We start from the raw sequence: 22,566 nt of genomic DNA, 5'->3' as shown, positions 1-22,566 counted from the left end.
CGCACACCGAAAGCAAGCTCACTGGCAATGGGCAGAACTGCAGAAACCTGTGCCAGAATAAACACATGCCCGTAAGTCTTTAAGGAAGCTTCCCTTCTAATGGCAAAGCTGCCACCTTATGCAGTTGGATCCTGGGCTCCCTGGCTGGCGCTCCCTTTCCTCCCTGGAGGGGTGTGCCTTGCCCTAGAGATATAAATGCCCGGTGTCACCTGGCCACGTGACTGGAGGTTCCCCCCCCCAACACATGCACCGATCATTCTCGGAATTGCTGCCATTCAGGCGCACACACTCTCCCACATTTCCTGCAGGCTGGGTGTCTTTCAGTTAACATTTTGTGCGTGGCCCTGTCAAGGCTCGGGCTGGGACTGATGGGCAGCCACAGGAATTGGGGCGACAGCTGGAGTACAGGAGGGGGGAAAGGGCGGAAGCAGCAAAGGCTCAGCAGGATAGGTTGGAGGGGGGGAAGGCGTTGGGGGCTCCCAAGCACAAGATTCGCAGTTTATTTAGGAATTCCAGATTCAGAGAGACAGTCCTGTTGCCCTATGGCAGAAGCGGGCAATGCGCATCAACCTCTCTAGCCTCCCCAGATCCGTGAACAGGGGGGCTGCCCCCCAGAAAAGTAATTCTACTCCGCTTGGCCTTTTTCACAGCAGAAAAGACCCCATTTATTGATTCTGAACAGCCGGAAACAACCAACCAGGAAAGGCAGCCTGCGAAAATCCCAGGGATTGAGGACATGAGCGACTCTCCCCTGCGGAGAGCATTCAAAGACGGAAAAAATTATTTGGCAATCCAACAAAATAATTCCCTGAGTGGGACTGACCGGCACCCACCTGTGTCCGAATCCCCCTCCCCGACCTGCCGCAGCTCCCCCCACTTTTAGCTACCCCCCACTGGGCCTCCCCTCCCCCCTCTCCCCCAGGGAGGGCCCCCACTGACCTCGTGACCTGCTTGTGGAAGTCCGTCAACTGCTTGTGCGTCACCTGCACCGCTCCCCCCGTCGATTCCTTTGGTAAGCCCTTCAGCGAGTTCTCCAGCCAGCGGCAGAAGGTCTGCGGCCCATTCCGGGGCCGGGCAGAAAAAGAGAGAGAGAGAGAAATGAACCTTTCCAGTGAGACAGGAAGCCTCTCGGATGACAACGACTCAGAAAAATTATTGTGGCCGGTCGCGATTAAGCCCAGAAAACAGCCGTTTTGAAAATCTTTAAAATAAGGACACACATCCTGAGAGCGCTGAACCCTCAAAAGCATTGTAAAGGCTAAATGGATAATAAAGCAAAGCCAAGTGTGCGGCTTATATACCCGTCCCATAATGTTGAAGGCGCTCTCCGGGTGGTGTATAATTTAATTAGGCTGGCTACACATTGCCTCCGTGGCCAGCAAGCTGGGTACTCAACTGACCGGCCCTGGAAGGACGGAAGGCTGAATCGACCATGAGCAGAGTCTTGACTGCAGGACTGCAACTGAGCCATAACAGATCAGCCAAGGCTTGCTTCACCTGGAAGGCCCCATCCAGACAACCCTTTGCTCGTACACAACGGCGGCAGCATTCTACCACCGAGGCAGCACCTTGAACCTCTCCCTCTCCCAGCGCCAAACACACACCCCCCCCATTCCTTACCGGCCGGTCGACCTGCATGATTTCCCACAGCACCTCGGCCACGTCGGGCAGAGTGTAAGGGGGCAGACAGAAGCAGCTGGTGTGCAAGAGCTGGTTCACGAGCTGCTGGCCCAGCTGCGCCATCACCTGCCCGATGAGCTCCTTCCGCGCCTCGAAGTCATCTTCGTGCTGCAGCAGGAGGAGAGGTGCGTAAGCGGGGTACGTCTTCCAAGGTGGGAGAGGCTGGGTGCCTGATGGGTCCCCCCTCCTGCTGCTCCCCCTCCAGGACAGGGAAAAGAGGGGAACATTGCCCCCCCACACACGTACACACACACTCGTGAGACAAGCAACCGTAACAGCCATCCTATTCCCTTATTCAGGCCATAAGAATGCGGAAACTGGGCTGAATGCCTCCTTCTAAACAAAACAAGCTGCCCAGAATCGGTTAACCCCGGCAAGAGTTTCCTCTCGCCTCCAGTACAAGAACAAGACAACAAGCATGAGGGGGGTGGGGGTGGGGGTGGAGGGTTCTGTGTTCCATTCAGGACGGCTCAAAACCTCTCAGCTCAAAAGGAGTCCGTTCAGCTTTGCAATTCATGCAAAACCCCTTCTCGCCAACCTGAGCAACCTCTGGTTGAGATGGACAGAAAATGCACGCACGCACGCACGCACGCACGCACGCACGCACGCACGCACGCACACCTCCCCATCTTTCAGACAGGAGATAAAAACCTGCCACCCCTTGCTCTTGTAACCCCAGAGAAAGACAAGGTAGGCTTTCCACTCATCCCGAACCACTTATCCTGCCCGCCTTTTCCTCCCGGTGGAGTGTGATGAGCTGCTTGGCTGCCCCACACAGCCCCCCCCGGGTGGGATTCTCTATGGAAACTGCCCGGATGTCCACTGGTCCTGCAAATGGGCATCTCTAAAAACTCTGTCTTGATTGGCTTCCGGTTTAAGGTCCTCATCCTCACTTTTAAAGCTCTCCACTCCTGGAATCCACTCTTCCCACACCTCTCAGGTAGACCACGTGCCCTCTTGGGGGGACAGCACTATTACTCCTGGGTCCTGCACACTGCTAAGCAAAGGATCGACACCAAGCAGCGGTTGATCCTCTGAAGCCAAAGCCCAGGCACAGAACGCTGCTTCAACAGGGATACCCTTGACTCATGCAAAGAATGCCTCTGAGCGTACCAAGATTGCACCCCTCCCGCCATAGGGAACCTTCACCCAGACTCTGCCATTTCAGAATAAGGGGAAGTCAACCCAGCCCAAAACATCAAGGGTTGACGTCCCCCCAGCTGGTGGAACCAGAAGAGGGAAAACTACAGTTCCCAGAATTATGCCACAACTGAGCTGGGATTGTGAAAAAAAGGGAGTGCCTTCTTTTTAGCTGAGGGCACAAAGGCGTTCTTACGAAAGTCCCTGCCCCAGAGATCGTCACAACGCCATTAGGGGGCTGTCGCTGGGGCTCCCTGGCAGCGGCAGGGAAGTGAAGATGCAGACGGGAGTCGTTTAAACCAGGAGTCCCCAAACCCACCCACACCCCCCAGTTTGCGACCCAGGCAGGACCGGGCCACGGACACAGATCTGATCCCCCCCCAACTGGTCCACGGTTGGGAAAAGGTTGGGGACCACCAATTTAAACAACCTGAACCTCCCTTCTCCCCAGAACCTGCAAAGGGGGGGCCCACTCACATCGTTGGCCACTCCTGTGTGGACAAGGTCACGTAAGAACTTCATGACACTGCAGTTGGCATCGCGATGGTCCAGGGTGGTGGCGGCGATGGCCCACTGCAGGATGGGCAGGATCACCTGGCTGCGGAGCAGCGTGATCGGGCTGCGCTGAATGAACCTGCAGGGAGCAAGAGCCGTGAGATCGCATCTCCCGCCGTGGGAGGGGGAAAGCCAGGGGGTCCCTCCGCACAGGGAGAAGCAGCCGTGCCTCGGGGGAGCTTACGGCCCCAAGTCAAGAGGTGGTGGTTGGCCTCCAAAGCTGTCGAGGGCCTGGGTTTCAGGTACGGCCCCAGAGGCCACGGGAGATTGCCCAGATCATGCTTCTCCTCATTTCCCAGGGAATGTCTGCTTCTCAAGGGAAGACAAGTCCTGGAGACAGGCGTGGCCCCCTATGGAAGTTTGGGTAACATAGGAATCTTCACTTTTAAAGCCTTCCACTTCTGCAGCCCGTCTCTGTCGCCTCTAAGACAGGCTGTGGCCCTCCACCGAGAAGTGGAAATGCTGACCTCTGCAAAAGCAAACCACTTTTGCTCCCTCCTTAACGGAAGGAAGAGAGCCGAGACTGGGTGCCGAAAGGGGACGGTGCCGAAGACACCCAGCTGCCGGGCACGGGAAGCTCAGGCTGAAAGAGGAGGCACCGGAAAGGAGGCAGAGACACGCTCAGGCCGGTACCTGGTCGCCAGCCGGAAGAGGTCGTCCACAGTGTCAGGGTGGTTCTGAAGGCCATTTGGTTGCTCGATGAGCCTGAAAGTGGGGACGCACAGAGCCTGGGAGGAAGGGAGACAAAGAAGCAACGTGAAGCCTGGCCGTGGGCAAGGATGGGAGCAGCCACCCAAGACATCAGGATGGCCAGCCAGGTTAAAAGAAAGTCCTAGAGAACAGGGAAAGAGGCGACTCCGGACAGACTGAAGGGGACCTCTTCTCAGTGCACAGCAGGTTGTAGCACTCCGGTCCTAGTTGAGCGTTCTTAGCTGGGACAGCAGGGCCCTGAGCGACAGAGGTTGCGGGTGTGACCCAGGAGAGAGGCCTCCATCCACAGACGCACCCAAGGAGCGCATCGTGCCACAGGGTGGTTCTGAAAAGCAGCCTCAGGCGCCGTAAAGAGTGGCTCAGGCGTCTCTTCCCCACCCCCACCCCACCCCGGGGGGAGGGGGGTCCCCAAGGATGGCTTTACCTGAAGCATGTCGAGCAGCCCCTGCCGGCAGCCCTCCTCCATGCCGTACTCGTCCACCAGGATGCTTCCCAGGTAGAGGAAGCAGGAGTGCTGGTGCTCCTGGTACACGCTCACCATCTGCCAAGAAAGCCACGCCAGGCTCAGAGAAGGAGCCTCTGCCGCCGCCGCCCGTTCAAAGCAGCTCCCCCAATAAAATCAGACCACAGCTTTTCCAGCCTCCGAAAGGTCCCTTTTCAGCTAGAATTCCACCGTCCTTGATGGCTGATACTAAGCTCCATCTCACGTCTAGTTCCCCCTCTGGAGTAAACCTGCCCCAACGACTAGCATGCAATAAATTAACGCTGACCCAAGCCCCGCGAAGTCAGCAGGTCTGGTCTAGTGGGAGAGCACCTACTGATTGGAGGCACGGTTTGGAAACCTGCTTTGATCAAATTTAATACGAGGCCAGTCATAGATGAAGGAAGGAAAGCCAGGAGACCGGGGGGGGGGGGGTCTCAGAGTGATGGCGCCTGCTCCAGGCCCAGATGGCTCTACTATTCACAGTCCCCAGCATGTGGGGCTAAAAGGTTCTCTCGGGAGACAGGCATCTGAGAGGGGAAAGAGATTCTCCCCCAACGCCACCACCACCTCCCAGAACCCTAGAGAGCCATTTCCATTCTGGGCTAGATCAGAGCAGACCAAGAACACTTCCCCCCCCACCCCCACCCCCAAATGTTCAGACTGCAATCTCCATAAACTCCAGGAGTCCAGCAGTCAGGCTGAGAGCAGCGTTGGCTTGAAACATGGAAACGGTGCCAGGTGAGCTAAACAAAGGCACACTATGCTGAAGAGCAGCACAGCATCAATGTATATGGATCGTCAACATTTCCAGGGGCTGCTTCCAGCTTTGGGGCTCAACAGGGCTCTGCATCACTTCCCAAGGCTGGTCAAAAGAGCAGCCGTGGGAAGGAGACCAAACCTGCACCAACCTGTTAAGTCAGCCACATCTTTTACTCGGGGTGCGTGTCTGGGTGTTTGCACACAGAGTCAGGGGTGTTTTCCATAAATCTGCCTGACCTGGAAGCCCAGGTGACCGTGCTCACATATCCCAAGGCATTGATCCATATTCAAAGACGGGGGAAATGCCGTCTGACGGTTCTAAAAAACCCCTCCGGCCGCCCTGTGTTATTACCTGAGTGACTAGAGGCTGCAAGAGCGCCGCTGACCCCTTGCCGACGCAACGGACAGCGAAACGCAGGCACCGGCAGCAACGCTCCACGATGCGGTTATCGGCACGGTGTTTGTTCAGGGTCTCTGACAGGACGGGCCAGATCTGGGAAGAGGAAAGATGGAAGACAGCTGTTGAGGAGAAGCAGCCTCTCCCAGCCCTGGATGGGAACACAGCACTGAGCTGATCCCAGAACGGCCGGACCCTCCGGATGCTCTGAGTCACGGCTGCCACAGAGGGTGGCCAACTCCGAGCGGCTCAGCCCAGTTAACCGAGCTGCCTGGCTGGCTCGTGCTCAGTATTGTGGAGCACATAGGTTGGGGGGGGGGGAAGGGAGGCTCATCCGCACTTGCCTCCTGGATGACTTTTTGGCACGGGTGGGTCTGTCCATTTTCTACAATAGGGTTGGTATGCCTGCAGGAGACACAAAGAAGAAGAAGAGGGGAAGAAGAAGCCACGAGCAGATGGCGGGGCCAACCTCCAAGGCCCATCGGTGCATGTGCGCCAGCCCCAACCCTTAGTTCCATAGCACGCAGGGCGTAAACACTCGGGGGCGCACGGATGTGCATACAGCCACTCTGGGCTCATGAGCAGCCGGACCTTGAGAGCTGGCTCAAAAACAGAGGGAAAGATGGAGAGGATTCCCCTCTTTGGGGCTTACAAGCCACCCCATGGACCCCGCTTCCCGGGGGAGGGGAGGACAGCCTACCTAAATATAACAGCGAGACGATCTAGGGGCACAGTGGGATCTGAGGAGAGGCCGTTGCTGGGCTCCTGGGAGAGAAGCTGGAAGACAGAAGAAACACAAACACGCATGCCCCACCCCGGGGAGGGGGAAAGTCAGAGATGTTCGCCGAAGCCACGGGGACTGTACGGAAAAGCCACGGGGACATCCCATTTCACATTCAAATTAGGTTTTAATTTTTTAAAAAATTATTGCCACTAGAGGGCGCAAAAAAGTCTTTCAGCCAAAATACAGTGGTGTCTCGCTTTACGATCGCTTCGTTTAACGACGAAATCACGTTACGATGAACTTTTTGTGATCGCTTTTGCAATCGCAAAATGATGTTTCCTATGGGGTTTTTCCGCTTTGCAATGATCGGTTTCCTGCTTCAGGAACCGATTCTTCACGAAACAACGATTTTCTAACAGCTGATTGGCGATTTCAGAATGGCCGCCGGGTAAATAAAATGGCTCCCCACTGTGTTTAGGGACAGATTCCTCGCAAGACAGGCAGTGAAAATGGCTGCCCTATGGAGGATCTTCGCTGGATGGTGAGTTTTAAGCCCATCGGAACTCATTAAACAGGTTTTAATGCGTTTCTATGGCCTTTTAAATTTCGCTTTACGATGTTTTTGTTCTACAGCGATTTTGCTGGAACGAATTAACATTGTAATGCGAGGCACCACTGTATATCTATATACAGTGATGCCTCGCAAGACGAAAATAATTCATTCCGCGAGTCGTTTCGTCTTGCGAAAATTCCGTCTTACGAAGCGGTTTCCCATAGAATGCACTTAAATTTAATTAATGCATTTCCTATTCGTCTTGCGAAGCATGGCCATAGAAAACTTTGTCTTGCAAATCACAAAAAAATTGCAAAACGCTTTAGTCTTGCGAGTTTTTCGTTGTGCAAGGCATTCGTCTTGCGAGGCATCACTGTACCGTGTTTCCTCGAAAATAAGATAGGGTCTTATATTAATTTTTGTTCCAAAAAACACGAGGGCTTATTTCAGAGAGACGTTTTATTATTATTTTCATATACAACCATCTACGTTTATTCAAATGCAGTCACGTCATCTTCTTATGGTTGCTGCACAAGGTTAGGGGCCGGGCTTTCAGTTAACTGGGGCTTATTTTTCAGGTAGGGCTTATATGACAAGCATCCTGAAAAATCCTACTAAGGCTTATTTTCAGGTTAGGCCTTATTTTGGGGGAAACAGGGTACTGAGAGGCTGCAGGAAAAGGTACCACCCCCCATGGTACAAGGATGTCCGGGTGGAGGCCCCCCCACCCGCAGATGCCCGGAAGTCACCCACCCCACTTTAGAAGCAAAGAAGCAAAACAACATTTCAAGAGGCGCTGCTCCCCTGGGGTTCCAGACATTAGGATGTGATCTCTGGTGTCCTCCCTCAGCAGAGGGCTTTTCTCCTAAAATTCACCCCCCGCCCCGGCCATAAACCTTCCGCCAGATCACCTTACCTTTTTCAATGCCATCACCTGAACGGCACAAAGCTCACTGAGGCAGGCGGAGATCTTTTCCAAAGGCAGCCGGGCCAGCACTAACGCGGTCCCTGCCGACAGAGAGAGAGAGAGAGAGAGAGAGAGAAGGAGAGAGGTTAGAAGGGAAGAAGATCGAGCAACCCAACGAGAACCCCTCTTTTCGGCCTTAAGCCCTCTCCAGTGGCCCTTCCTGGAGGAAAGGAGCAGCTCACCCGAGGCTCTCGGGACAAGGGTAGGAAGGAAACACCGCATCAGGGCTGCCCCAGATCTGGGGCTCTCTCTGGGCTCCAGCCTCTCCGGCGCAGAAAACACACAGTGGCTCCCTGCCTTGCAGGTGTGTCATTGTGCCACTGAGTTCTTCCGACCTTGGTAACCCTGAGCAAGTTTTCCAGGTATGGAGGTTTTCCAGGACTGAGCAGAGGTTTCGAAACCAAGTTCTTTTGAGTCTCAGCGGGGACACTCCGGGCCCTACGCGGTGATAGCTCTCTGCCTCATATCAGCACAGGTTTCTGCACCATGTCACTCCCTCTCGCATCAGCCTGGTGCCCTCCAGGCTGTGGAAGCGCCACCCGCAGCATCGCCCGTCCCGTGTGCCAAACCCAGATTTGCTATGCTGTTATTTCTCCAAAGCCCCTGAAAAAGCAGGGCTGTTTGGGACTACCACTCCCGGAATTTCCAAGGCTGGACGATTCCAGAAATCACCAACCCCAAAAACAAATTTTTCAGGCTCTACCTACTGAGCCGTCTTAGATAAAGCCAAGCTGAATGGGGGGGGGGGGGGGAGGAAACAACCATCTGTTTGAAATGTGGTGCTGGAGGAGAGCTTTGCGGAATATCCAGGACACACTTGTTCCCGAGTCAGGTACTAAGTAGATTCAGGTGTATACCGGGGTTGCAGACTTGATGTTGTACAGCTGGAGAAAGTGATGTAATCTATTTTCTGATTGGTCCCTAGGTGTATAAAGGACATGTGTAAATGGGACATGGTCTCTGCTGCAATGCTACGTATTTTGCATCAGGTCATGCCGCCCACAGAATGTCTGAAATCTGTGCTCTCTGCATAGGCGTAAATAGACGATGTTGAATTTTACTCTCTCAACGTGATCGTGTCTTTGCAAACTGGTATCTCCCACTCTGCTTATATCCAAAGAGAAAAAAAAATTTAACCAAGTTCTCAACATGTTTATGCCCTCTTGACCTCACTCTTTGGAACAACACAGAGGAAGGTTGCAGGTGGGAGGGCGGACCCTTCTTCCCAGGATGCTGAAATGGGAACCTACCTTTGAGGAGCCCCACGGCCGCCTCCGGGGAGAGCATGAAGGAGTCGAGGGAGCGGGCGATTTCCAGCAACCCGCTGAAGTGCTGGGCCATGTGGTCCCGGCACACCGAGCAGATGTTGTGGATGGCTTTGGCCGCCACCGAGGCCAGCGACTTCTCGCACAGGCCCTTCATCAAGTAGCCGAGCACAGGATCTGAGGAGGGGGGAAGGCACAAAGAGAGATGGAGAAACCGAAAGACGCTGGCGGCCAAACCGGGGGGGGGGGGGGGGGAGGAGCCTCCTGCTTCTCTTCCCCCCCACCCCATAACAGCTCCTCCAAATGTCTAACCCTAACTCCCCACATCCAACGGGGGGGGGGAGAATGACCTTGTTGCAGCTGGAAGGACTTCCGAGTGCCCGGGAAGAGGAGAGTCTCCATTTCTCAAGACGGCAGACCAAGGCTGCCTGTCTTAAAGGACCCACATGCAGAAAACAAGCCCAAAAGTCTGGGATAGAAACAACTTCTCCTTCCGCCTGTTAAAAAAAAACAGGCCCTCCTCCGCCAACCGCTTGCACAGGCGTCACTTACTCTCATGGAGACCAGGCTCAGCAGGAGCAAAGGGGGAAAAAGTGTGCTGCTTCTATGCTGTCCCATAGCACTCAAAGCACTCCCGGGGTGGTATATAATTTAACTGTAAACACACCACACACACCCAGCAAAGCTGGGTACTCCAATGGATCAACCCCGGAAGGCTGAGTGAACCTCGGAGCCAGCTACCTGGGACGGAACCCAGGTTGTGAGCAGAGGTTTGGCTGCAGGACTGCAGTTGAACCACAATGTCACACGAGGCTTTAGGAACCGGTCAAGGTGACCGACCCACTATTGGACTGGGACTATTTCTGGCTGCAGCCTGAGGGCACCCCTTCCAGCGTGAAACTCTCGACCTGCCGAAGGCTGGGCGCATCCAGAAAAGGCTAGCACGCCCAGAAGGGTTGCCTTCTTTCAGGGTGGCATAAAGGGAAGAAACAGGTTGTAGACCTCTGCATTAACTGCTGCTTCCTCGCAGGCTGGGAGGACGATTCCGAAAGCCAGCCACCCTGCCCTTCAGTCTGAAGAGAGACAAGGAAAACCTGCACGCACACACACACCCTCCGCTCCTCCTGCATCCTGTGCAGGCCAGCCTTAAGAGCCCTAGGCTTTTTCTCCTGCACTGAATTCATCTGGAGAGCGGGGGAGTGGCCTTCCAGCCCCCCACTGTCCCTCAACATCAGCCCCCGCCCACAATGGGGGAATGATAAGACTGGCCTACCCTACAGGAGGAAGGAATTCTACGGATTACAATAATGGAAGGCAGAGCGGGAGTTTGTCAATGCTCGAAAGGAATATTTTTTTCGCCCTCCCCAACATGACATCCTGCAGATCACACCGGGTGGCAACGCCTGCCGTCCCCCCCCCATGACTGTGCTAGAGACGGTGTTCCCGGAGAAACGCTGAATGGCTATGCCGTCCCTGATTCACTGTTACAGCTTGTTGAACTTAAGAGCGAGAGCATCAACCAACCCAACCGAACTCTGGTATCTTGCACTCATCGGGTCTCGCGCTGAGGCTCCAGCACTGGACGGCCGCCTGCTGGGGCTGAGCCTGCCGGTCTAGGGAGCAAGGAAAGCTAAGAGCCGCTGCAGCAGCCCATTCCACTCACCAAGGAATTGAGGGTTCCTGTCCACAACCTCGCTCATTTCGCCCACCAACTCTATACTCGTGTAGCGGACAGCCACGTGCACCGATTCAGGAAGGCGCACCACCCCGTCCAGGACCTCCACCAGCGTCGGGTTGTTCTCTCTGTGGCAAGAAGGAACAGTGAATTCGGCCAGTCTCTCTTCAAAATTTCTCAATCTTTATCCTCCCCCCAAGCAAAAGAATGTGCTTCGTTTGCTAGTCCTCATTGTGGAGGTGCAACAGACCTAACACAGTAGTAGCAAGCAAACCCAGTCGGCTCAGCTTGGAATGTTCTGGAATAGGTCCTCTGTGCAGGGACAAGCCCCCCACACCCCCCCCAACGGCGTGGTCGACAGAGACCACAAAGGAGAACTACAGAGGAGCCTTAAAAAGGGCCTAGAAGCCCCACCACTGAAGCAGGAGGTTGAATCCCAGATCCCAGAGTAGCTAAATCAGTGGTCGGGGGCCAAGCTGTGTCACATCTTGGGCTTGAGAGGGAACAACCACTCCCCACCCACCCCTTACTAGCTTCTAGAAACAGAAGCGGGAACCGGTCCAGCTCAGGCCTGTGAAACAGACACCAGATCCCAGATGATCCCCCACCTTCTACGCGAGCCTGCTTTGTCAGAATGAGATCTGTGAACGAAGCCCTGCTAAAGATGCTGAGGCAACATGGAGGTTCGACTACCCTCCAGAGGAAGTGGGTCATCAATGAAGAGGGGCACGAAATGCTCTCGGGAAAGAAAGATTGCTTTCCTGCCCCCCTTCTGGGCGAGTGATGCTGCCTCCGCCACCTTCTCGTCACCCCAGCACTTCCCAACTCAAGGTCCCTTTGTCGTTAAGCGGGCGAGAATGAGGGACGGGATGCCAGCCCTAGACCAAGTCAGCCCCTGTCTCTAGTGGGCTCTCCACCCTTTCCGACGGTGGCCCTCCAAAACAGGAGTCCAGAACCCAGGTACATTCTGCCTACGAAGCGGGAGCTCTACCCATCAAGCTTCCTCGCCTCGGCCCCCTTTTAAAGAGACCACAGAATGGCAGAGCGGGGAGGGACCCTGGAGTCATCCTGTTCCCCCGCTGTGCCAAGACACCCATAGTTAAAGATCCCCACGGGATGGGCACCCCACGGTTTGTTTTAAAACCTCTGAGAAAGAAAACCTGCCACCTTCCGGGGTGGCCCACGCCCTCGGAGCCAACGGCAGGCTCCCTTTCCTCCAGGAAGCTGCCCGCCCTCAGGAGCTCCTCACGCTTTCAGGGAAGGGGCTAAAGGAAAGGAGACACCCAGCAGCATCAGAAGCCCCAGACCAGCACTCGGCTATCGGCGCCCTGCATATATCTCAGGACGGCTCCTGGAATCTCACACTGGAAAAGAGCCATTATGAGGATCCACAGAGGGAGGGAAACGGCAGGACCCCGGGGAAAAAAAACCCCTGAGAACAGGTCTTCACGCAAGCAAAAAGCGCATGTCTCTTCTCTCTCAACCACCGATGCATCCCCATTTTTTAAATTTTTTTATTTTATTTTTTATTTTTGCACAAGTAGCTTCTGCAACTTTTGGACCCTCCTTGGCATGTCTGGGTAAATCAAGGGCCTGACCTGACTGTGCCCCGAGCACTCGACTGCCAGACAAAGGAATGAGACACACGTCTTATATGCAGTTTGGAGTTTACACGGCATTAACCCAACAGGATCCTTGTTTCCCTTTTTTAAACCATGTGGTGCCCAGGGTTTTAAACGAAGGCACGGGGAGGGGCCAGGGCGTTGTCTGTCCACTGTCTGCCCCACAGCCGACAGGTTGCCGAGTAAGATAATCTTGTATCCCATGGGAACTGGGGGGGGGGGCGGTTGGGTTTCTTGTGCCTGATTCCCCAAGCATGGGAGTCTCTCTCCCAAGACTCACTGGTCAACGCTCTTGGCTATCGAGGCCATGATGAAGAGAACCGCTTCCGTCACTTCCCAAGGAGGGTGACCTTCTTTCAGGGTGGCATAAAGCTGCGGAGAAGAAACCGGATCAGTCTTAAGTTGAACCGAGGAAGGGGAAGAGCTCTGGCTGAGAGGAGAGGTCACGCAAGAGCCAGGAACCTCGTATCAAAGTATTGCCCTCCCCCATCAGGGCTGCTGTGCCCCAGGGCCAACGCTGCACGAGAGGGACGTCCACCCCCCCAACAGCTTTCAGCTCAGAACAGGAACACTCAGGAAAGTGAACATTTGGAGGGGAAAAACACTTGTTCAAGCTTGGAATTTGGGGCACGAGAACAGAGAGGTTCACACGACTGGAGAGGGACAACAGCCCAAAGCGCAAGACTTCAATGAAACAGCAACCCAATTGCAACCAGCAAGTGCAGAGTACCTAGAAGCCGACACGGATGCAGAGGACAGACAAACCCCCCCTCAGGCCAGAAACCGCAAGGGTCTATCCCAGGCAGTCCCACAAGATCTGACAAGGCCACCCCCCAGTTTTGGGAGGATTTAAAAAAAAAAGACCTTCACCTGGGCAAAACATTCCACGGAGCCAACCAGAAAGATCAGATCTTTCACGAGATCGGAGACCCTCATCCGGAACTCGCCAAAGTCGTCGGTCTCCTCGGGGATCCCTTCCTAGAAGAAGAAACGGGGTACAAGGGGGAGGGAGGGCGTGAGAGTGGACAGAGCTGTCATTTTTTTTAAAAATGAGAGATTACAGCAGGAGTTGCCAACAGGGGCTATTTTCTCCCTCTCAAGATGCAGGTGGTTGGAACCGGCCTCTTTCTCAAAACCGGGTATTCTACCTACATGCACCATTGCTGAGGAATCCCCCTCTGCACCACCTCTGTTTTATTTTATTTTTTAAGGGCCCCCTGGAGCAGCTTTCAAACTGCCACTCAAGCTCCGGGATGCTTCAGAGCCGGGAGTCACGGCTTCCCATTTTGATAGCCCCTTCCCCGCTCCCCCCACAACAGGGCAAAGCTCTGTGAGGCTGCAGGCTTCTCATGCTCCACGTCTCCCCGACCCTGCCTCGTATCAACGGAGGAAACGCACACAAAGGAATGCGCTGACCCGCCTGTGAGTCAAAGATTATCCCAGAGGTGGACAGAGTTTATTTCTGAGAGTATTAGGCAAAAAAGAGGGGGGGGATGCGTTCCAGGCAGAGAACTGGATGGAAAAGCAAGGAGCAGTTTTGGAACACAGAAACTTCCTACAAATACATGAGCCTTTCCCCATCTTGCCACTCATGGCTGAGATCCTTCCTCCTGAGTGTGCTGAGATTTCAGGGCCTCTCGCCCTTGCGCCTGCTCTTTGCTGGGGGGGAGGGAGGGAGGAACAGAATTTAAACAGGGAGGATAACACATGGGGACAACTCCCCAAGCCAACCCCCTTTGTACACTGTCTCCTCCATTCTCACTGCAACCAGCATCCAACCCTGGCTGTTTGGAACCCCTACTTTCCTGCTAAGCACTGCCCAAGGCCAGAAGGTCATTTGAGGGTGTGGGGGGGAACCCATAGAGGGCTGCAGAGAAGACCTCCAAAGGCGCCAGACGGGATACAAGGCAAGATCTGCCTAGCTTCGTCTGTTGGGTGTCTTAGATTTAGGAATGTTTTTCCAAGCGCTTGGAAGAGAAACGAAACCAAACCAGTGTCCCTACGAAAAGTATCACAATTGTTAAGAGGTCCTTTTTATGGCAGGTTGACATACTGTGATTTCCATACGATTCTCACATCCAGGGAAGGTCTGCGAGTCAACCCTCCCCCCCCCAAGGAGAACGAGAGCAGCTGGGTGAGTGCTCTGTACTCCCCAGGGCATACAAAGGAAGCACAAAAGGTTTTACTCATCAAAATGCACTCCTGGTAAGTAAAGCTACCCAATCAAGCTTAGAGGAATGAGAATCTTTCTTGCAAGCAGATAAATATATATTTTTTAAAATTGCTTCGTAGGGATACTCGCTACACACAATTCTTCTTCAACACCTTGCCTTTCGACTTCCACTCCTACTTAGCAACAGGTGTCATTTTTTAATTTTTAATTCCTGCGAGCCCATAAAGCGCTCGAGCGACTCATTTATTTTTAATTTTTGGACTTCCAACTTCCCAAATACCACAGCTGGTCTGCTGGCCGAGGGATTCCTGAAGCCGGAGTCCCCAAAAGTGACTTATTTCCCCCACTCCCACCACCACCTCTGGGCGTGCCTCAGGCAGACCTCTCCTCCTCCTCCTCCAGGAAGGCCAAGCAAAGCGGTTCGCGCAGGTGGAAAAGAGGGAAAGGCACAGGCATCAAACCTGTGGCCACCTTCCCTTGGGGCTCCCATTGCACAAAATCACTTCCACCAAATAGGAGGAAATACAGAAGTACTTTCTGATCACCGCGTAAAGCGACGTCTCTACATTTGGGGGGGGGGGGGGATAAACCAATTTGCTTCTAGTTCTATAAGGTACTAGAAAGAATGGGAAGCAGGCTCTGCTGGGGGGGGGGCAGGAAGGATCTGCCGAAGAAGGGACGTACGTGGTCTGGATCCAGCTGACAGTGCCGAGCAAGTGCGTGAAGGAGCCTCTGGATGTAGGCCTTGAATATGCTATGGATGACGGCGTTGTCTGTCTTGTAAAGGTGCTCCCCCAGTCGGTACCAGAAGTTGAAAGAAATTTCCACCACCTGCAGTTGAAAGAAAATTATTTATTTAAAATATTTTTGCGCACACCCTCTGCACCCACCCACTTTTCTCCTTAAAAAGGACCCAAGGTGGCTGACATCATTAAAACGACAATATTTAAAAGCTAAATACAGCAAGTACACAAATATTTAAAAGACGAAACAAGTCATATATGAAAAACAGTAAGTAAACTCAAGACTAAAAACACTTGCCTGGCCCCCAGTGGCAGGGAGTTCCACAGTCCGGTAGCCACCACTGGGAATGGCATCTCCCATGACTCCAACCAACCTCAAAAAGACTCTCTACCACATGTCGAGCATCATCCGGTACCCCTTGATTCCCCCCACAATGGTTCGTGGTCTCCCAATTTCCCCCATGGCTGAAAGAGAGGCGAATGGCACCGGGCATGAAGCTTTTGGCGGGGTTGGGGGCCTTAAAGGGGAGGGTGGCTTCCTACCTCATACTGCGGGTGGCCTGCACAGATCAAGAGCAGCTCGATGGTCCGCAGGTCGCCCAGGCCCTGGCCAGGAGTGCAAACAATTTTATCCAGAAAAGTTTCACAGAGTTCAGTGAAGATCCGACAGTAATTCAGAACCCTGGAAAAAAAGAGAGAAACAAGTGGGACGGATTGCCAGACCACAGCTTTCGGGTGGGGAGGCCTGGCAAGAGAAAGGTCACTGGCCTTGACCCTGACCTTCTCTGGCTTGGGGAAGGGAGCTCAACGGCCGGCTGCAGCTCTCCCTGATGGGAGCTCCTGGGCAGCTCAGAGCCTGAAGGTGGCTTAAAGGCACCTAAAATATGAACACTTAAAAATAAAGTCCCATTGTGCCCTAGACAAGATGTGGGAAGTGACTCTGCCATGTTTGGAGGCCTCCCCCGCATGTCAGGAGCCCCTTAATCAATCAATCAATCAATCAATCAATCAATCAATCAATCAATCAATCTAGTTACCTACCTACCTACATTTAAAAGACACACACGCAGACCAGAACAAAAGGGGGGGGGGGGCTTCTCCAGTTTAAAAAACCTGATTTTGCTAGAAAAATACATTGGGTGGGGGGTTCATGGAAATAGCCCACAAAGGGAAAAGTGGGTGGCCCTCAAGACCACCCCACTTAAAAGGAAGGATCCAGAGCCTAGTAGGAGTGAAGGTATTCCTCAAGTCTGGTCCCTGGCACCCCCCCACACACACACTGAACAGGGTCTCATGAGTCAGGACCTCTGCCTAGGGGGCCCAAAGAGCCCAGACCACAAAGGGGGTCAGGACTGGCCAATAGCCGGGGGGGGGGGTTTCGCTCTCAAAGTGTCAGACCAGGATCTGGGAGAGACCAATCTCGCAGGTCTGTTGGGAGGATGGATAAAGAAGAAGAGGAGGAGGAGGAGAACGACAGGGAGCACCTTGAACCCGCTGGAGAAGAAGCAGGGTGTGCCTGTAAGAAAAACCTCTAAATACTGACTCAGATCCCGCTGTTCTTGAATTCACTCCCCCCACCCCCCATGGCCTTTCCTCCTGAACTTGAGCTGAGGTAAACAGCTAGGTCTCCCATACACACCACGACCAGCTCCAGAACAGCTTGACGCTGGCACCGTTTCTAAATCAGACCCTATGTTTACCAGGGCCCGAGGGCGATCTCAAATATCACACCTCCATGGCCACCTGATGCTCTTCAGATTGGACCGGCTGCTTGTTTACTTGCCTTCATCTGTGTCTGTCTCTCTCTGTCTCTGTGTTATACATGGGTAGGGAAATCACCCCCTACACAAGAGTAATGTCAACTTAGTGACTTCTGAAAAGGAACTGCATCGCTGCTTCGGGCTGTACCAGCCACGAGGACGTTTGCAACCAAGGGCTGAGCAGCAGAGCCTGCCAGAGCTATTATCTGGGAAGCCTCTGTGCGTCACCTAAGTAGACTGAACTCTCAAAGCACAAAATCATGCAGGACCTGCTGGCAGAATCCTGTTGGTGGTTTCCACTGGCCTAAGTTAAACTGTGTTAATTCACATGGTAGTAAATGGCGGCAAACTACGAAGACGTCGGTTTCGTCTAATCAGGTCTTTTATACCATCTGGCACATACATGGTAATGTGACTGGTGGTTCACTAGTTAGTGGCCTTTTGCCAAGGCGAATTAGGCTACTTCACTTCTGCAACATGGACATTACCAACAGGATTCTGGCGGCCGCTTTACAGAAAGAAGAGTGAAAGGCAAGGGGAAATCTCTAGTCAAACACCAGAACAGTCTTCAAACTCTATCTGAGAGTCAGCCTAACGCAAGGGTCAAGAGAGTTGCCCAAAGATCTGGGAAATCCAAGTTTACTTCCTCCCGGTGCTCATGAAACTCAGTGGGTATCTATTTACTCTCCCTAAGCCTGGCCTACCTCGCAGGGCTGTGGAGAGCTGTCTAGGACCTCTCGACTTCCTTAGAGGGACGTAGTAGCCCCTCCACTCAAACTGCCCCCCCCAGCAAGCCACGGTGGAAACCAAGGGCTTCCGAAAAGAAACCGAACTGGCACAAAGGTGCGGGGCGTGAGCGGCCACAGAGACAGGCCTGGACGCACACAAATGCCATCTCTGCCTGGGTGTATAAACCCTTTAAAAACCAAAGACGGCGCCACGCGTAGAAGAAGTTCAGGGCACACCCCGCTCCTGAATCAGTTGAGATGGATCCTGGGGCTCAGAAACAGGAGGTCCTGTCCCGGGACCTCTTGGCTACTCACTTGTCTAAATCCTCGCGTGCCACGGCCATGTGGTAAGCCGTCTCCAGCGTCAGGACCCCCTGGAAGAGCTGGAGGGCCAGGGGAAGGTTCGTCTCCACGTTCTCAATCGCGTACAGGGCAGAACAGACGCAGTCGGACGCAGCCTCGTGCAAATTGGAGGACGTCTTGTCTTGTTGCTGCAACCCGGCACAGAAAAGAATCTCACTCGGCCTTCCTGCCGGCTTCTAACGTTCTGACCCGACACTCCCCCGCCCCCCGCGGTACCATCCCACGTCTGGCCTGGGAGCTCTACATTTTCCTTCCACCCACGACGACAGCACAGTCTCTGCCCACCTTAGACGGAATGACGAAACGAGCCGAATGACAAAGAAATCAGGGTTGCTTTGGGAGAAAGAAGAGGACGGGGTGCTTTTGTTAAGCTGGCTGGCCACCGACAGAAACCCGCCGAGTGACCGGGCTGGATGCCAAACATGGTTTGAATGGTAGAGGTTTCACTCCCTTTTCTTATTTTGATGCCACACAAAAAGGAATCCCCCCCCCCCCCAACTGCCTGCCAGGCAGCTCTCCCAAGCAACTACGTCGAGAGGGTGACGTTGATGTTGTCGGAGGGACGAAGGAGCAGCTGCATCCTACACTGCAAGGCTACAGAAGAGGCAAAAAGGGGACACGCCACCCACTTCTTACACAGGGAGGAAATGCCATCTGGGTTCTGCATCTTTTCCCTCTCCCCTCCCCCCACCCCGTTTCATCCCCTTAAGAGAGCACGTGACATACCAACTGTTGTGAGCCACCTTTAGGTCCCCCTATGGGGCTGTGTGTGAAACGTGGCACATTGCCTAGTCTAGCCCATAACAAAACCAACCCCACAATGTAACACACAAACATAACATAAAACAGAGTCTAATGAAATCTGGACATTATCCGAGCAGGCAGCAGCCAAAGGACCCCGAAAACGCACCAGAACCTCGAAGAGCAGCGAGAGGAGCTTGCTGTTGGCCATGAAGGTGCTGTCGAGGACGCCCAGGTTGAACCAGCTGCCCAGACAGCGGAAGATCTTGATAAGCATCTTCTCGTCGTTGCCAGCCTTCTCCACGCACGTCACCTGTGATTATTTTGGGGGGATGAGAGAAAAAGACAAATTGAGGGGTTGGCCTTACCTTGGCACAGACAGGACAAGCTGAAAACCATTAAGGGCACTTTCACTCGGTTCCTCAGCTAATGTGATCTATGCCATCTTTTAGCCAACATTGCCCCTCTGCACTCTCTACACGACTTCGGTCTACCAAGACACTCTTCACAAGACAAGAAAGTCACTATTCTAGAAAAGACACACTACAGAAGATGAATACAGAGGGAAACAGCTGAGATAAAATGTATACACATGAGGGACACCTGTATAAATGGATTGAATATCTGTCAAGGTTGCTCAAGTCATTACCAAATGTAATAATTAGGCTGTTACCTACTGTTATTTTCCTTCACAACTACAAGAGCAAAGGTTAAAGGTACGGTTTGTCGTTCTCTATAATAAAACGCAGTCTTCCTCTGTGGACTCCTTTCATCAGGCCACTGCTTAGAGCTGGTCTTTGCCAACCATGTCTCTTGTAGAAATGTTTACGGAACCAGACTTCAACATGAATGAAGACCAATCAGAGGTCATAAATCAGTGCAGGTGTCAAATGGAAACAGACACCCATTGTGTCTCAGAGCCTGGAATGAATGTTTTACTGCGTGATCTGTTTTCCACCTCATCTGTCCTAAGAAGCAGGTGTTTCACAAAAGTTTACATTAAAATACAGTAGGACCCCCATAACCACAGGGGATTGGTTCCAAGCTTCAAGATGTAAAACTTCCACAATTTTGGGTTTTTCCCTGTTTTCCCAGGAAAAAAAATGATTTTTTTTTGGAAATTTTACATCTCTAGAGAAAATTTATATATATAAAGTCTCAGAGGTCTTTCATTAAGGTCTTCCATACAGGAGATCTTTCAGAATCCGACCTTCACCCATTCTCACAACATGCCCAAGCCAATCTAAAGGTAAAGATAAAGGTTCCCCTTGACAATTTTTGTCCAGTCATGTTCGACTCTAGGGGGCGGTGCTCATCCCCGTTTCCAAGCCACAGAGCCAGCGTTTGTCCAAAGACAATCTTTCCGTGGTCACATGGCCAGTGTGATTTAGACATGGAACGCTGTTTACCTTCCCACCGAGGTGGTCCCTATTTATCTACTTGCATTTGCATGCTTTCGAACCGCTAGGTTGGCGGGAGCTTGGACAAGCGACGAGTGCTCACTCCGTCGCGTGGATTCGATCTTACGACTGCTTGGTCTTCTGACCCTACAGCACAGGTTTCTGCGGTTCAGCCCACAGCGCCACCAGGTCCCCAAGCCAATGTAGACATTGCTATTTCAGTAATGTATACATGCTAAATATTCCAACTCATTCTAGGACTATTCTATTTGGAACTTTGTCCTGCCAGGTGATGCCAAAAATGCATCAGAAACAATGCATATGGAATGTGTTCAGCTTCCTCTCCTGCTGTACACAAAGTGTCCAGGACTCACTGCAGTACAGGAGTGTGCTCAGGACACAGGCTCTATAGACCCGGATCTTGGTATATGTCGTCAGCTTCTTATTGAGCCATACTCTCTTTGTGAGTCTAAAGAACATGGTAGCTGCTTTCCCAATGCGTTTATCCAGCTCGACATCTAGAGAGAGGGTGTCAGAGATGGTTGAGCCAAGGTACACAAAGTCATGAACAACCTCCAATTTTTGCGTGGAGATGGTAATAGAGGGAGGTGAGTCCACGCCCTGGCCCATGACTTGTGTTTTCTTCAGGCTGATTGTTAGTCCAAAGTCTTGGCAGGCCTTGCTAAAACGATTCATGTGTTGTTGGAGGTCTTCAGCAGAGTGGGCAACAATGGCTGCGTCATCGGCGAAGAGGAAGTCCCGCATGCATTTCAGTTGGACTTTGGTCTTCGCTCTCAAACTCGAGAGATTAAAGAGCTTTCTGTCTGATCTGGTCCGGAGATAGACACCTCCTGTTGCAGTTCCAAAGGCCTGCTTCAGCATGACAGCAAAAAAGATCCCAAACAGGGTCGGCACGAGGACACAGCCCTATATCACTCCAATTCGGATGTCAAAGGGATCTGATGTTGAGCCACTAAAAACTACAGTGCCCTTCATTCTCTCATGAAAGGACCTGATGATGTTAAAGAGTCGACGTGGACATCCAATCTTGGGAAGTATTTTTAAAAGGCCATCCCTGCTAACCAAATCAAAGGCCTTTGTGAGATCTATGAAGGCCACAAAGAGTGGCTGTTGTTGTTCCCTATATTTCTCCTGCAACTGTCTGAGGGAGAATACCATGTCAGTGGTGGATCTATTAGCTCAAAATCCACACATCTGGAGTTGCTGGATTGGGATGAAGCTGCTCTAGACTGTATGAGCACATGCTTTTTTGATGAACAGTGACCTCCCTCCAAAAAAAATCTCCCTCAGCTCTGAAAAAAAGAGGCTGTATGTGACACACTGTCAGTCATCCTGATGTCCAAGGCTGCCCAACTCAGACGTTCCCAGAGCCCAATGCCAGTGGGCATCAAGCGTCTCACGGACGGAAGACCGGAGCAAGGCCATGAACTGGGATGCCCAGAAGGCGCCAAGCGATGCGGGGGGGGGAATCGTACAAACCGGAAGCACGGTCCATCTGAAGAGTCAGCCGGGCGGGGGGGCAAGCTTCTGGGTGACCCGAAAGTGGCATCTCAGCAAAATGAAGCCAAGCAGAAAGTGGCGCCCTGCTGCTGACCTCAGCAGCTTTGCCTCCGGAACAGGCGCTCGGCTGGCTTAGGCCAACACGGAGCCTAGATCACCACAGGGCACCAGCAAAGGACAAAGCCTTTTCTCTTGTTGGGTTCAGAAGGCTCGGGGACCTACCTGTCTGCGTATGGTCAAAAATCAAATCCTTTTGACTCTAAGAACCAACATTTTTTGGCTCTTCATTGTTAGTAACCATCAGTCAAATCTTTAAGTGTGTGTGGGGGGGGGGGTTGGGATTTTTGTTTTTTTTAAACACCCAGATCCCCTGGCAACATACTCTCTAATTTTCAGCCCAGCTCCGCCTCTCATGCTTGCGGCTTCTCCCCTGCATGCACACGCGACACCCCCACCCAGTGTGTGCAGGGTTCCGCACCCCTTAGAGGGATCCTTGCCCCCGGTTAACTGCCCAGTTTCCAACAGACCCAGCCAACTGGGTTCAACAGGATGTATTAAGACACAAATAATGCTAGGCACATTTAACGCCGCCTGCTAATAAGGCC

At 52.9% G+C, this 22,566-nt stretch overlaps 1 protein-coding gene across 1 annotated transcript in view; it reads right to left on the bottom strand.

Moving 5' to 3' along the window:
* The window catches only part of TNPO3 (transportin 3), a 44,517-nt gene that overhangs the window by 4,155 nt on the left and 17,796 nt on the right, over window positions 1-22,566 (bottom strand). Inside the window, exons 5-21 of the mRNA XM_073002431.2 lie at window positions 19,210-19,353; window positions 18,252-18,427; window positions 15,992-16,130; window positions 15,390-15,536; window positions 13,403-13,510; window positions 12,813-12,904; window positions 10,899-11,038; window positions 9,221-9,412; window positions 7,920-8,011; window positions 6,427-6,503; window positions 6,071-6,131; window positions 5,682-5,822; window positions 4,511-4,627; window positions 4,009-4,103; window positions 3,298-3,454; window positions 1,621-1,788; window positions 940-1,052 (exon numbers count right to left, since the gene is read on the bottom strand). Of these exons, the coding sequence (XP_072858532.1) occupies window positions 940-1,052; window positions 1,621-1,788; window positions 3,298-3,454; window positions 4,009-4,103; window positions 4,511-4,627; window positions 5,682-5,822; window positions 6,071-6,131; window positions 6,427-6,503; window positions 7,920-8,011; window positions 9,221-9,412; window positions 10,899-11,038; window positions 12,813-12,904; window positions 13,403-13,510; window positions 15,390-15,536; window positions 15,992-16,130; window positions 18,252-18,427; window positions 19,210-19,353 (2,159 nt within the window). The remainder of the gene's footprint in view (window positions 1-939; window positions 1,053-1,620; window positions 1,789-3,297; window positions 3,455-4,008; window positions 4,104-4,510; window positions 4,628-5,681; window positions 5,823-6,070; window positions 6,132-6,426; window positions 6,504-7,919; window positions 8,012-9,220; window positions 9,413-10,898; window positions 11,039-12,812; window positions 12,905-13,402; window positions 13,511-15,389; window positions 15,537-15,991; window positions 16,131-18,251; window positions 18,428-19,209; window positions 19,354-22,566) is intronic.

This window comes from Pogona vitticeps, chromosome 5 (assembly GCF_051106095.1).
Source record: "Pogona vitticeps strain Pit_001003342236 chromosome 5, PviZW2.1, whole genome shotgun sequence".
Classification (NCBI taxonomy): domain Eukaryota; kingdom Metazoa; phylum Chordata; class Lepidosauria; order Squamata; family Agamidae; genus Pogona; species Pogona vitticeps.
This window is presented reverse-complemented; position numbering and strand designations above follow the sequence as displayed.